We start from the raw sequence: 15,402 nt of genomic DNA, 5'->3' as shown, positions 1-15,402 counted from the left end.
GCCAAGGGCACTGACACAACCCCATACTATGACTGACTTTGGCTTTTGGACTTGTGGTAACAAGCCCACGGCATCCATTTCTCCCAAAAAATACCTGAAATACTGATTCATCTGACCACAGTACACGTTGCCACTGTGTCAACTGGCATTTGTGGATATAAGCATTTATTGTGGTACTCGACAAAGGTTTGCAAAAATAGTTCTAAGCCCATGTGCTGATATCACTTAGAGGTATGATGATTCTTCATGCAGTGCCACCTGAGGGGTCGGAGGGCACGGTTGTTCAGCTTAGTGTTCAGCTTAGGTTGCGCCCTTGTTCTTTACGCTCTAAAATTCTTCCGGATTCCTTAAATCTTTTAATTGTTATGCACTGTTGGATATTTCACCTTCAAATATTTTCCTCAAATCTTTCTTTAAGGAACATTGTTTTTAAACATTTTGATGATTTTGCCATATATTGTTGGCAAACTGGAATGTATTGCAGGTCTGAATGACAGAAAAGGATGTATATTTGCAAATTAAATGCACTTGATCAGACAAAACATGAAATATCTTGCGTTTATATTGTCTGTTAAGAAATAGAAGTCGAAGTATATTTGGAAATTGCTGCTTTATTTTTTTATTTGCTTTTTTTAATTTGTTTTCCATACTGTCTCAGCTTTTTCTTATTTGGGGTTGTACTTAATAATAATTAATTCATACCTACTTTAGTATTATACACCAAACAACATGGAAAAGACAAAAGATTCATTAAAGTCATCATTTGGTACAGTGAAACCTTGGATTGCGAGTAACATGGTTTGTGAGTGTTCCGCAAGACGAGCAAAGATTTTTAACTAAATTTTACAAGTCTTGGTTTACGAGCACTGAGTATCATGTTTTACGCATGCGCTTCTTGTTTTGATGCTGAGCGTCTTTGAGCCCCTGCACGCATAAACGGAAACACTTATCTGTCGGGATTTATTTTTTTAAAGTAAATGCAGGTTAATTTGTTTTATTTTTACTTTATATTTTTTACTTTTTACTTTATTTTTACTTTATACTTTATAGTGTTAATTATTTTTATGTATTTATTTTTTTAGGCTGTGAAACAAATAATGAGAGTTTCCATTATTTCTTATGGGAAAATCTTATGGTTTTGGGATACGAGCCCACTTCCGGAACGAATTATGCTTGTAATCCACTGTAGGTTCACTGTACTTTGGTTGCATAAGTTTTTTTCCCTTGGACTTTGTTCCATTTGTTTCAAGATCTTGCACAGGTCTTAGACTGGACGTCGGTCCTGTTATAACACAAGTCTTAACTGGACTTGTGACTGGCGCTGCATGTATTGGGTGGGTTAAGGGTGCTCCCCCAGGACCCAACAGTGGTCCAAGGAACCAACAATGCCATAGTAGCTTGAATAAATGTTATTTCATAAATAATTGACCTCTGTACAGTTAAAAGTAAAGTGTAACTTGATTTCAGTATAAATAGACACTGTTTACTGTATGTTCGGCCCTGGAGTATATCAGAGACCATTGCTACACAAAATCACGTTAGTTCAAGGAGCTACCAAAAAAGATCTGGGACAAAGTTCTTGAAAAGTATCAATCAAGGTTTTGTTATCATAAATGTGTATTTTCAGTTTAAAAAATATTATGAAATATATATTTTATATATGAATGCATTTTACCTATTTCAATACAAATAAAATTCATATAAACTCAGCTAGGGTTTTGAGATAGTATTGAGTGTGTCTGGTGTCTGTAAGCTCTCTCTTTCACTTACTCTTTTTCTTTACCTGTCATTTCCTCTGTTTGTGGACTGAGCGGAGTCTAAGAGGAAATCAGCCAGATTTAAAGGATTATAGATGCGCTGAGTCTCAACCTGACTGAATTTTCCATTTATTTAGTACTCCTCTTTTCATTTCCAACCCCCCTGTTATGCTCTTTCTCTCTCGCTCCCTTTCTCTTTCATCCTCTCTACTGAAAGCAGACTTTTGTAATGCCTTTTTTTTTTTTTTTTTAATTACTACTGTATTGAGGAAATTCAAGTAAAAAAAAAAGAATTATTTTTCTTTGTTAAAAAGAACCTAGGGCAAAATTTTATGGGTTCTTAGTAGTAATTTCCTGTTACTGATTTCCTGTTTTGTTCCTTTTCCATACTGCTTAATAAAAATGCAGACAGAATGATGTAGATGATGTAGATTGGATTAAATGATGGCAATTTGACTAGATACATGCATTATTATTATTATTATTATTATTATTATTATTATTATTATTATCATCTAAAGTCATTAACATCATATGTACTAATAATGTGCCCTATGTGTACAAATTATGTCCCATAAACACATGAGCATGTTACTGTTTGTGTGAAGGTTTATTTGTTCTCAATAGGTTTACATTAGTTTTTATCTGAGTTCTCTGGTTTCCCTATACCCCCATGCAAAACATGCAGGTGCATGTGTCGATGAGTGTGAAAAGATGTTTAATGGGCTGGCAAAAAGTAGGATAAAGCAGTTGCTGATGACAAATTGAAAAAAATGATAAATTACTGATTGTAAATATACATTCGAAGCTGAATGTGGTATAAACCAGACGTCGCTTTATGAATTACTGTACAGTATCAGTATACAGTCACAGAGAAACATGAACTCATCAGTACTCCCAAAGAAATGGACTAGTAAGCAGGGTTATGCCTGAATGCCATCGTTTATTTTGCAAAGCAGAGACCACAATGAGACATAAAACATGTAAAATCGCTTCAGCTTCAAAATGGTTACATTTCGGTATGTGGGGCCTTAAGGAACAGGTCTGCACAGCATTGATAAACTGCCATAACAAATCGTTGACGGGGGTGCTTTGAACTATGGCAATGATAGAGTTGAACCGTGAGTTGCAGAGCAGTTTTTAGGTTAAATCCCACCCTCATCCACCACTTTACTGGAAATTATAAGCTATAACAATGTAAAAAAAAGTTGATGATTGGTTATGATTGAATATGACAGACAAGTCATGGAATTTATTTTCAATCAGCTAAAATGTTGGCTTTTATCTTTTTTTCTGCAATTTGCTAAATAATTACGGATGGTGTTATGAATCAAACATAAAATGTTAGCTGTTATTTTTACTTATGCTTATGACCAGAGCCTTTAAGGAAATGATTTGCAAAACTCATTGAATTTGGGCTTTTTTTAATGGATTGAAATCTACAGTATTTAGTTGCACATAACTTAATCAATTAACATTAAGTTTCTACAATCGTTTACATAAACATTAAAATAAATATTTCTAAAATCTTCCTACAACTGGTTTCTTGTGTATTTCATGAGTTGTAGGTCACAACAATCGAAGTTCAAACCAAAAAATAGTTTTACTTGACTAAGAGTTTCACGTTTTGGATTTAAATAATGAAAAACACTTTCTACAATATTCTTTCAAGGTGTTTGAGATATACTGTATATACAAAGTGGGTCCTTAATTACAAAGAACATTTCACAAAAGTCATTTTTTTAAAGAAATTACAAGATTGCTTTTTTGTTCATACCAAATTGTAGCACTAATAGTCAATATTTAAAAGTTGCTCAAGGTTACTGGAATCTCTTTGATTAGCAAATTATAGCCTACCACTAGTAGCAGAACACTGATGAAACAAATGTAAGATGTAAAATATTTCTTGACTTTCACTTATTCACTAGTTCAGAAAGTTAAAATATGATTCACTTAACCCCTTAAAGATCACTGCTATTTTTCATTAGTTTATCCTAAGGGATATATCTGAGTTTAAGGTCTTAAGTTTCAGACGAAGTAGTCACTATTATCCTTTTTTTTTTTGTTTTAGATCACAGACACCTTTTGCAATTAAATGTTTAGGCTTTGTATCCCTAATTCTGCGTAATTCCTAAATTAACTCTTAGGTTAGTTTAAATACAAGTTTAGGTTTCATAAGTGACCTCTTAATGTTTTATATTTTAATATTAACCCTCTGGGGTCCGAGGTGATTTTGGGGCCCTTGAGATGTTTGGACATGATGTTTCTGATTTGGTTCTGATATTTGTGCTTTTTTCAGCTTCTTATAATATATTAATGACCAATCTGTATTTTTCTTGTAATTAGCACAAACTGTTCTACAATAATACGTGACCAAAATGAATGTATGTGTTTGCATTTTTTAGGAAAAAAAATATTATGTGTGGTTAGTAAGTTTTGTGGAAATAAAAGTAGCTGAAGTAAGGCCATGAAACTCATACAAAAACTTGAGATTCACTTGCAAATTTTGTTAAAATATTTCATACAGTTATTGCTTATATGTATTGTAACAAATATGTCAGATATCATCAGTAGTGCCATAAAACTTAATATTTTAGTGTCAGAAGAGTTAATTTATAAACATTTTAAAAAAGGCCATTGAGGTCTGATGAGTCCAGATTGATCCTACTGTATTCCAGAGGGATGGCAATGTCAGGGTGGGAAGGAAAGTGCATGAAGCGATTTACCCATTAGGCATTGTGCCCACTGTACAACCTCTAGAGGAAGTGTTATGATCTGGGGTTGCTTCCGTTGCTCAGTTCTAGGCTTGTTCTCGGCAATGTGATGTGACAATAAGATGAAGGAATGTACAGCACTGAATGACCAGTTTATCACACAGTTTTTCTTTCAGATGGCGAAAGGTATATTCCAGGACTCAAACTGTAAGAGAGTGGTTCTGGGAGCATGAGGAATCATTTTCACACAAGAACTGACCATAATATTATGTGCTTTAATAAAAGCTATATATATGTGATCAATAAAGTCTTTTTTTTTTTGTTCCAGGCAGTGTGCATGTACAATAGTACTGTACACATGAAACGAAACATGGTAAACTAAAAATACTGAAAGCAAAATAAACAAAACTATTGACATCAAGCATTTGATCCATATATATTATCTTAATATAGATTTGTTATGATCTGAAGTCTTTTCTCAACAGTTCTAATATTTTGAAACGTTTTTGATATAAATATGGAGTCTGTTGAATATGCAGCATATTGAATACAAAGTTACACATATCTACCCATAAACATCTCTCTCTCTCTCTCTCAGGTCTGAAGATTCGTGAAGTGATGATAAATATCTCTCGGCAGCAGGTGGAAGATTTTCACGGTCCAGAGGATTTCTGGTGTTTGTGTGTGGCCTGGAGTCACCTGGGCACGTCCAAGAGTCGCAAAGCCACAGTCCGCATCGCATGTAAGTGCCTCTGCACATCATTTATCTTTATCTGGCCAAACGTTTCACATTTTATATATATGTGTGTGTATGTATGTGTGGGGGTGTTTGGATGTGTGTGTGGGGGGGGGGTGTTTGTATGTGCTTCAGATCTAAGAAAGAACTTTGAGCAGGAACCACAGGGGACAGAGGTGCCCATTAAAGGAATGATCGTCCTTCACTGTCGTCCCCCAGAGGGAGTTCCCCAAGCTGAGGTTAGTTTAACCAACCATCAAAAAACACAAATAAATAAATAAATAAATAATCCTACCTACAATTTAAAATCTTTATTTAATCTTTTCAATAAGATTTTCCACCCAGTTAAATAGGATTTTTTTGTTTTGTCTTATTGTTCTCCACATAAGGTATACTTGCTTAATGATTAACACAAATATTTTATCAGCCAATTACATGGTACATACTGTATGTAGCAACTCAATGGATTTAGGCATGTAGACACAGTCAAGTCAGAATATGGAGAAAAGATGATTTAAGTGACTTTGAATGTGGCATGATTGTTGGTGCCAGAGGGCTTGGTCTGAGTATTTCTGAAACTGCAGATCTACTGGGATTTTTACAAACAACGATCTCTAGGGTATACAGAGAATGGTCTGAAAAAGAGAGACTATCTAGTGAGCGTGAGTTCTCTGGGTGAAAATGCCTTGTGGATGCCTGAGCTCACGGGAGAATGGCTGACTGGTTCAAGCTGATAGAAAGGCAGCAGTAACTCAAATAGGATTTTGTTGCAACTGAGGTACGCCGCAAAGCATGTGTGAACGCACATCACATCACATCAAAAGCAGATGGACTTCAGCAGCAGCAGATCACACCGGTGCCACTCCTGTCAGTTAAGAACATGAAACTGAGGCTACAATTCAGACAGAATCTCAAATTTGAACTACAGAACATTAGACAAAGACTGACAGGTCGGATGAAGCTTGATTTCTGCTTTGACATTCAGATGGTAGAGTGAAAATTTGGCGTAAAAAAAACAAAACAAGCAAGCATCTATCCATCCTGTTTCGGTTGGTAGTGGTGAAGTGGCGTGAAGGTATTTTCTTTCAATGCACAACTAGTCTGAGTTTTGTTGCTAAACATGTCCTTTATGACCACAGGCTAACCTGCAATATCATAAAGCCTGTTTTTTTGAACATGACAATGAGTTCCTTGTACTCAGATCTTAATCTGATAAAGCATCTTTGGGATGTGGTGGCACGAGCGATTTGTACCATGGATGTGCAGTTAACAAATCTGCATCAACTGTATGATGCTATCATGTCATTATGGAAAAATTAAGGCAGTTCTGAACCAGCCAGTAGTAGCAGAGTGTACCAAATGAAGTGGCCAGTGAGTGTATTTATACAATAAAGATATTTTTATATATATTTTTAAACATATAATACATTTACAATATGACTTATTCTGTAGTCTAAAATTCCCCAAAATGTAACTGCCTGAAATCCATTAAAAATCGACCTCATTTTTAACATGCTCTACCTACAAAAAGGATGAACTGTCTGCCTTCTGCACAATAAGGGTTCGTGGCTAAGAGCTGGTCTGTGTTATCATGATAAGGAACGTGAACCGATTTATTCAGTCAGCCATTCTGAGAACGATACACACTCTCATTTTCTCTTTGTCTTTCTGTCACTTGCTTTAACGGTTCACTTGCGGAATGTTTCACCCCTGTCATGTATCACTGAAAATTACTTTCACTTGCTCTCTTTCTCTTCATTTTTTAGCCACATTTAGCTTCTCATTAAGTTTTACTGGTTTAAGTGGAATGTGAAGGGGTTTGCGTTGTGTGTGTGGTGTAAATATACTATATAATTTTCAGCATGTGCTTCTACTTTTTAACCATATCTCTCACTCACACGCTCTTACAAATCCCATGTGTGCAATTTAGATTAGCAAGGTCATTAGAGAGAAAAAGAGATCGAGGCCACTCTCTCGGTTCTCGATTTCAAATTCTAAGATTAATCACACTGCATATTTTGGATGATGCATAATCTCCTGTACAGTACATAACACAGCCCACAGTTCAGTCTGAAGCTATTTGTGGAGTATACTTTAAATATACCTGATACATAATAAATCTGCATCTTATAGAGATCCTGAGAGCACTCGGAACACACACCTCCCATGGCATTATTGCAAGCAAGAGAACTGATATGAGGACATTAAAGGAATACAGTATGTGCTTTACTACTGTGACACTAGGCCTGGAAACAGAGCGTTTTGTAAGCATTTGGAAAAGAGTACAGGTTAGCCTAAATATGAACGCAACGTTCATATTTTTATTTACCCGGGAACCCAAAAGAGACAAAGTATGGTTTAGGATAACATTATCAGATATATTTTATTGCTGAAAGAGCGTCCATGACTGGATTCAGTGTGAGTTTTGGCAGGGAGCTTCTCTCTTATCTTTCCAGTACTTGTTAGTCAGAGCTGCCAGTGATCCAGACCCCCTCTGCCCGCTGGACCTCTCTAACTCATCCTGGAGTCCTGCTTCTGGTTGGAGATTTCATCACATGGATGCCCCCGTGTGATCTGCCTGGAATGCGTGTGATGACTGGGGTTGGTTCCACTTTTCCATGAAGGTGGTCCTGTCCTCGACTGATGCAGACAGCTGTTCTCTGAGGACCTGTGACTTCAGTCGCTCAATAGTTCAGGACTGGAATTTTTCACAGTCTACCTGAGCCTCCAGAAACAAACTGGACTTTAATTTTACACATCTCCTCTTATACTGAAACTTCCAGTCTCGCATATTATTATGCACATCAATCCCTGCTCTCTGTTTCACCCAGATGAGGATGGGTTCCCTGTTGAGTCTGGTTCCTCTCAAGGTTTCTTCCTATTACCATCTCAGGGAGTTTTTCCTTGCCACTGTCGCCGTCGTCCTCGGCTTGCTCATCAGGGACAATCATATCATTTTGATTCATACACATTCACATTTCATACAAATTTAATTCTTTCGATTGTGTAAAGCTGCTTTGTGATGATGTAAATCGTTAAAAGCGCTATACAAATAAAATTGAATTGAATTGAATTGTTAGAACATCTGTAATGATAAGTCATGCACATAATACAGTATACTTAAACATCATACAGTATTGATCGTTTAGTGCAGAAAAACTAAAACATACTTGCACAGAAACTTGAAATAGGCCTCGGGACAGGAAAATGCACTTGGCAGAATAAACGAAAGGTAAGTCAAAGGAATTTGCCATGAGATGAGGATTAGTTGTGCTTAGAAACACGGTCAGAACCTATAGTACAGAACCTGTGGAAGGCAGTAACTGGAAGAGGTTAGGATTGAATAAGGGACTCTAGAGCGTGGATTTTTTAAAGTGTCTTGTGGCATAATTCCACAAAAAGCAGACATTGCCATTTGATTATACTTCACATTGAAGTTTTCTGACATCTCGTGCATGTGCGAGCACCCTAGAGCACGGTTTATTAGTTCCTAGGTTCAAAAATAGCCCATGTTGAGATTTCAAATGTCACACCCTCTGTTGTGCTGTTCTACCCATATCAGTGAACATGCGTTTATCTCTAACTAGCTCATTAGCAATATACCAACTAATTATGCTTTCGCTAGAACAAAAATAGAGATATTTTTCTACTTGTTTTTTTTTTTTTTTCTTCGTGTTTATCTGTCATGGAATGAGGTTGCAGAGAGCAGGCAGTCCCGCTAGCATTGGGAGCTCTGATAGAAAGTGATATCGCCTACCTCACATGAACAAAGCTGCGGTGAACAGAGAGAGCGGAATAGGAGGAAAGTTGCGTGTGTTACACGACAGTACAAAAATAATGAAAAAGAGCTGGTCTGCTTTAGGAGATGCTCCGTTCTCATGCAAAAGTTTCAACATAGTTGTAAAAGATTCTGGGTGAAGATGCTTTCTATTTTCAACAAGGGTTTCCGTTTCTTATAACAATAAGTCTTTGGTTGTCACATTTTATTACAGACGAGGCTTTAGCTGTTATATTGTGCTTTCTAGATGCACTGCTTTTTGTTTTCGAGATGTCAGGCATACAGTGAAATCTGCAGCAGTGAAATGATTCTCAGCTCAAATATGCGTACACCTTGGCATAGACTAAAGGGTTTTTGTAAAATCAATAAAAATGAATCTTTTTGGCTTCATCATATAAAATTTCTAAGATGTAAGGCTTACAATAAATGATTTATTTAAATAAAAAAACATACTAATGATTAATAACAAACTAATGACTAATCATTGACTGAATTGACTCAATTTTACCCTAATGTGACATGGATCTGATTTTTTTAAGGCTGTCTGAATGCACAAATCTAATGTTTTTTGATCAGGTCCTTTCATATGGTCCTAGAATAGATAGACTGTACAGTAGATCCAATACTTGGACATGCGTCTTAACTGAGGATGGTCAGATCAGAGTTCATGTGACTTTTTGCCTCTATGCGTACATAAGAGGCTGCATAAGGGCATGGGTAGCTCAATGGTTAAGGCATTCGACTATGGTTTGGAAGGTCCCAGGTCCAAGCCCCACAACCACCAAGTTACCAGTGTGGGGCCCCTAACCCTCAACTGCTCAGATGTATAATGAGATAAAAATATAAGTCGCTCTGGATAAGGGCGTCTGCTGATGTCATCACTGAGCACCGACATATGGGAATTCAGGCAGTGCTAGAGGAAAATCCCAAGCATATTTTTTGCTGAAATCATATCCATTGATTTAAATGTCCATATTAGAATCTGGTAAAAGTCACTTAAAAGTAATAGGTGACTAATAAGTCAATTTAAGTCATTTTAAATGTGATTCAGCACGACATGCAACTCTGATCTGACTGAAAAACCACACTGCACATCATTTCGAACCATCCTGCTTTCTGTTACTCATTAATAATCTTCTTTTTCTTTCTGAACAGCAAAATACCAATGCTGTGGAATTGTAAGAATGCTTGCCCATGTTTTTGGAGATTTATTTATGTATTGGTAAAATATTCATGCATTTGTTTCATCATGACATCCAGCACATGATCCATATTGCTTAATTGTTCACATCATATAAATATTATTAAAATAATCATTTTATTATATGTAACACAAGGTATTTAAAAAAACCCACATCCTTTGTTAAGATCACGGACAAAAATATTGGCAAAGATATAAAGAGGTAAATGCGAGGGTGAAATCATGGTGCATATGCGACCAACAGGTGAGGTGTCGACCAATAAAGCTAAAAGGAAAAAATTATCCAGGGATGGGAGAATGTTTTTCATGTTCAGATAATGTGTTAAGACATAATATGAGAACAAAAGTAAGCCCAGTCTGTTTGAAAGTAGAATATTCGATTGGACAAAAAAAGTTTAAATAACCTTGGTGCAAGTTGCAACGCTTAACTTGCAATGTGAACCTCTGCTTTATTCATTCATTCATTTTCATTAGGAACTTAATTATGCTAAGCCATGTTGGATATACTGTAGCCACCACACTCAATGGGTTTCCAGTTCATCATAGGGCACTATCACATCACATAACACCACATTATATCACATCACTACCTTTCAGCATTTTTTCGGGATGAGAGTTAACTCGAGAACAATTTCTAATGCTGTACAGTGTTATTTTAAATGCCAGTGTACATTAAAATGCCTCTAAAATCATTCGACATAATAAAAAAAAACATCAACAACTATTTTTGCATGAATGTATCTTAACCCATTGGACCCATTTCCCATTGTGAAATGATAACACAGACCAAAGCGAGCACATGGAACACATTTTGAAAGGCATCACATTGCAATTTCTTTTGGGAGTTTTAGGGTTAAAATCCTTATGTAACATATGAAATGTGGACTGTTTTTTAATCATTTGAATTTGTAAAAACAAGCTGTTTATTTTTAAATTTGCTATTTTTGTGCTAGCCAAGCCCACCATCATGTTAAAAAAATGATGTCATGGGTGCACATACTGTATTCACAGTTTGTCACATGACTGCACCAGGATGTTCTTTAGATATCATTTAGTGACTTCATGAGTTAAAGTCAAGATCAAATCTGAATAAGGAATCTTCCAGAACATTTAAAGGGTTTGTGACACCTGTGTCACCGTGTGTTCTTATGGGCTACTGTGTGCAGCACAGGCCAAGAAAAGCTTCATAAGAGTTCTAAGAACGGCATAGAAAAGTTTCCTCTGCAGTCTTCAGTTCACGGAGGTCTAGCAAATAGGTTCTCTAAACATAAATAACAGTAGAGGTGGGTGTAAATATGAACAACTTTAGCAATATGTAGAGAACGAAAATATGTCCACTGTTGCTGCAGAGAAAATAGCAGTGATGAACTGCTACAAGACGTGGTTAAAAAATAATAATATTTCAGCAATGTTATTTCAGCTGTAGAAATTCTCATATACTTTTGTTTTTAGTTGCCCTATTGTACTTACACCAGTAAGCTTTATCCATCCATCCATCCATCTATCTATCTATCTATCTATCTATCTATCTATCTATCTATCTATCTATCTATCTATCCATCCATCCATCTATCTATCTATCTATCTATCTATCTAAACGCAGAGTTAGCCAAAAGCTTCCAATTCCTAATTTTAGTGGTTAAGTTGCTCATAGTCCCATTCCCTGGGTCCTACCCGAGTATATCCCACCCAGCCTGCACCGAATCATCACATTACTGCTGCTGTTTCAAAGGATAGTTCCATGGTCTTTTCTGATTTTTATTTCTTTCTATGTTGTAAACCAATGCTGCAGGCGTCCAAAATGTGCAATAATCTCCTTTGAACAGTTGATAATAAGATGATATTAAGTTGATATTGTATTCTACTTATGAGCTGTAAAGCCTTTATAATGGTTCTAATCTGATAGAGCTGTTAATTGGTGGTTTTTGAGGCTGGTAACTCTAAATGAACTTCTCTTTGCAGCAGAGGTCATTTTTGGTCTTTCTTCTTCTAGGATGGTCTTTATGAAAGAAAGATTCATCATGGTGCGCAAATGCACTAACACTTGCAAGAACTATTCCAGGAGAGCTAATTTTCATGTCTTAAAATAATAACTGACCGTTGTTGTTGCTGTTGTCCTGGCTTAATTACTTAATTCGATATGTTCTATTTCATAGCTTTAAATAAATCCAGTATTTTTTTTAGAATATAGTAAATAAATCCAAACATGTGTAAAATCTTTTGACAGGTACTGTACAATTACCATTGGACGTGGTTGTGGTAAAATTTTCTGCTCTGCACAACAACTGTGAGGTTTGTCAAAGTTCACATGAGTCTCCTTCTGTGGTTCCACTACGCTAAATCAAGTTGGTATCTTTTAATGTATAGTGTGTTAAATACAAAGTTTAACTCTTTTCTTTCCCTATAACTATCCGCATGGCTAACTGGAATTGGATCTGAAAGAAAAGAGTTTAATTAGAGTTAAATACACTATAATTTTGGTAACTTTGAAAGATACCAACTTAACTGAACTCACTGAGACAGCAGAAATTTTCATAAAAGTCTGTTTCACCCAGTTTCATAAGTTGCAACTTTGGAATGCATTTTTGCACAGGATGAGGGCTATTTTCTTAAAACTTACTTTGTAAAACTTCACAGTTGGTGTGCAAAGCAGGAAAATCTGTAATGACGAAGCCCTAAGGTATAATGTATTTACATGCATCTCAATTTTGCTTTAATATAGACTTGAAAAACAGAGCTATTGCTTTGAGTATTCGGGATAGCCCTGAAGTGTAGACGTTCAGGAGAAAATTGTGTTATTTTGATGCGGCTCTGGAAAACGATGGCTCTGGAAAGTTAATTACTTAAAATTCATATTTGAATTAACATACTAATATTTTAATTGGATTGCAGTCTCTGCATAAACTATTTATACTATAAACAGTACTGTATTTAAGTATCATACAGTAACAGAAAACCATGTATACAAGTACCGTAACATCAACCCATGACAGTATATTGTAATTTTTCCAACCCAGCTTTTCTACTTTTCTCACGGTTTGTGTCATACTTTAAAAGTTTTTGTTTCTCCTCAGTTCAACAAACCTACTGTATGATTTACTGTGTGATTTTCTTCAGCACTGTGTATTTAACAGCAGGAAGTGATAGAAGTCTGTAGATACAGCTTAGAATCTCTTTTGAGGTAAAAGAATGGTGCGGAATGAAAAAGAAAAACTATCTTGAGGGCTCACTGCTGGGAGTCCGGCAGTTTTGCTGTTCTTAGGTTTGACCAGTCTCCCAGCATGCCAGAACCTACATCTCTCCTGGCTATCCTTGCAAGCTAAAAAAAAACAGAGAAATAAAATTAGCCAAATTTGCCATCTGTCATGTTTGAAACGGTGCCAGAATGACTCCTGGCTATGATTTCAAAAGAAAGAAACCACCACTGGGGCTAATCAACAGTGACAATAGACAACACATAACCTTTTGTAAGGGCCCCTTTACAAGGAAGTCTGGCGGAAGTCTGTCGGCTGACTATAAGCCAGATCCTGCTTCGAGTGGTAGGTAAGGTTGCTTTTAAATTGACTTCCTTTGTGGGTCGTTTAGAAAAACATGGCTACTTCTGTAATCAGAGTCAAGCCAATACAAATGACGGAACCATAATCTTCCTGTCCGGTTGAGCCATACCATATTCCAAGCTGAATTTAAATAGATTTTAGTTCAGACATTGACTTAAAATATCACCAGATCATAAAGCAAATATTTCTCTAAATGCTTTGCTCACAAAAATACAAAACAATTATATATATTTTTTTAAAGGTTAACAGTTCTGTCCTAATGAGAATGTTTTGTTTGTTCTGGCAAGTTCTGACCTTCTGTCTGTTTTTCTCTATTTAAAGAAAGTTATGTTCATCGTTATCAACCGTGTCATGAGATCTGCACTGATGAATAATAAGCTTAGCGTAATGAAAACTGATTTGCCAATGCGGAAATTAAAGTGTCATACTATCTGTCACTGTAGAGATGGCTATGATTGGTCATGATGGGGAAGACAAAAAAAAAAAAGAAAAGAAAAAAAAAATTCCAATAACATCGAAAACCTGTAATTGGACTGCACAGATTTCTCTATGTAATGCAATTAATCATTCTGTCTGATGGAGCAAAAACGGTCTGTAATTATTTTAGTTATGAACAGAGCAGGATGACGTATAGGTGGACGTTGGGAAGCTTTGAGCGCCTGTCGAAGCTCGTTTCTCCAATGCGCTTTTGGTTTAAACGGATCTGAATAGCAGCAAAATAATATAGAGGGACATCACACAAACAGGGGCTTAATTGAGCAAGACGCAGTCCTGTAATTGCCTTCCTGTCACTTTCACTTCCCATATGAATGAATGTAGATGTATTCCATCTTCAGAATTATAATATCATATGCTGTTGTACCTGACACTAATTATATTGACCTGTTTGGCTAGGTGCCTTGGTTCAGTGCCAAGGTTTACATTGGTTCTTTATTAAAAATAATAGCCTTTGTGGTAACGTTCAAACAAGTCTCTAAAGAGTGGTAAATGTCTCATTTCTCTTTATTCATGATGATGCAATCATAACCTGTTACAGTTTCCAGTATCTGCCTACCTTAATCTTTCTGCGTCTCTGCTACTTGAAAGCCATTTTGGCCATCACGCCAATTGCTCTTGGTGCTTTGTGATTCAGTTTGATCCTCGTGCAATCCCATAGGTTAGAAATTCTCTCTTATTCCTAAACAGCTGCGACCTCAGATCTCGAACTCTTTCATCTTCATGAGAGACATCAAAGCTGTGGAAGTCTCTGAGGGTTACATGGCTACAATAACTGTGGAAAAATTAACCCCAGATTCTCAGGTGTATTGCCAGGTGTTTAAAAGCTGTTTTAGTTGGTTGTTGGGCGCGTCATCACGGCACAGGGCTTTAATTAGAATGAATGTGGCACTTAGAAAAGTGCAATTTCCTTCATTCCCTGGGTGCAAAGAAGGGACGGAATTCCTCTGTTTCTATCTTCTCATCAGGACATCATCAGCCTTTTAAAGGACCCAAAAAGACTGTGAAAATGGGTCATGAATACAAAGCACACACACACACACACACACACATGCAGAGAGAGAGATAGAGAGAGAGAGACATGAGGACAGACAGACCTTGCTTCCGGATTATAAGGAGTAGAGAATAAGTTAAATAGGAATAGCAAATTTAATAGATTTAGAA

General features: G+C 36.3%; 1 protein-coding gene across 1 annotated transcript in view; it reads left to right on the top strand.

The window, feature by feature from the left end:
- The window catches only part of unc5da (unc-5 netrin receptor Da), a 259,004-nt gene that overhangs the window by 192,451 nt on the left and 51,151 nt on the right, over positions 1-15,402 (top strand). The window contains exons 3-4 of the mRNA XM_053479213.1: positions 5,070-5,213; positions 5,343-5,446. Of these exons, the coding sequence (XP_053335188.1) occupies positions 5,070-5,213; positions 5,343-5,446 (248 nt within the window). The remainder of the gene's footprint in view (positions 1-5,069; positions 5,214-5,342; positions 5,447-15,402) is intronic.

This window comes from Clarias gariepinus, chromosome 19, assembly GCF_024256425.1.
Source record: "Clarias gariepinus isolate MV-2021 ecotype Netherlands chromosome 19, CGAR_prim_01v2, whole genome shotgun sequence".
NCBI classification, from domain to species: Eukaryota; Metazoa; Chordata; class Actinopteri; order Siluriformes; family Clariidae; genus Clarias; species Clarias gariepinus.
Note: the sequence above shows the minus strand (reverse complement) of the source record. Positions and strands in the feature narration are given on the sequence as shown.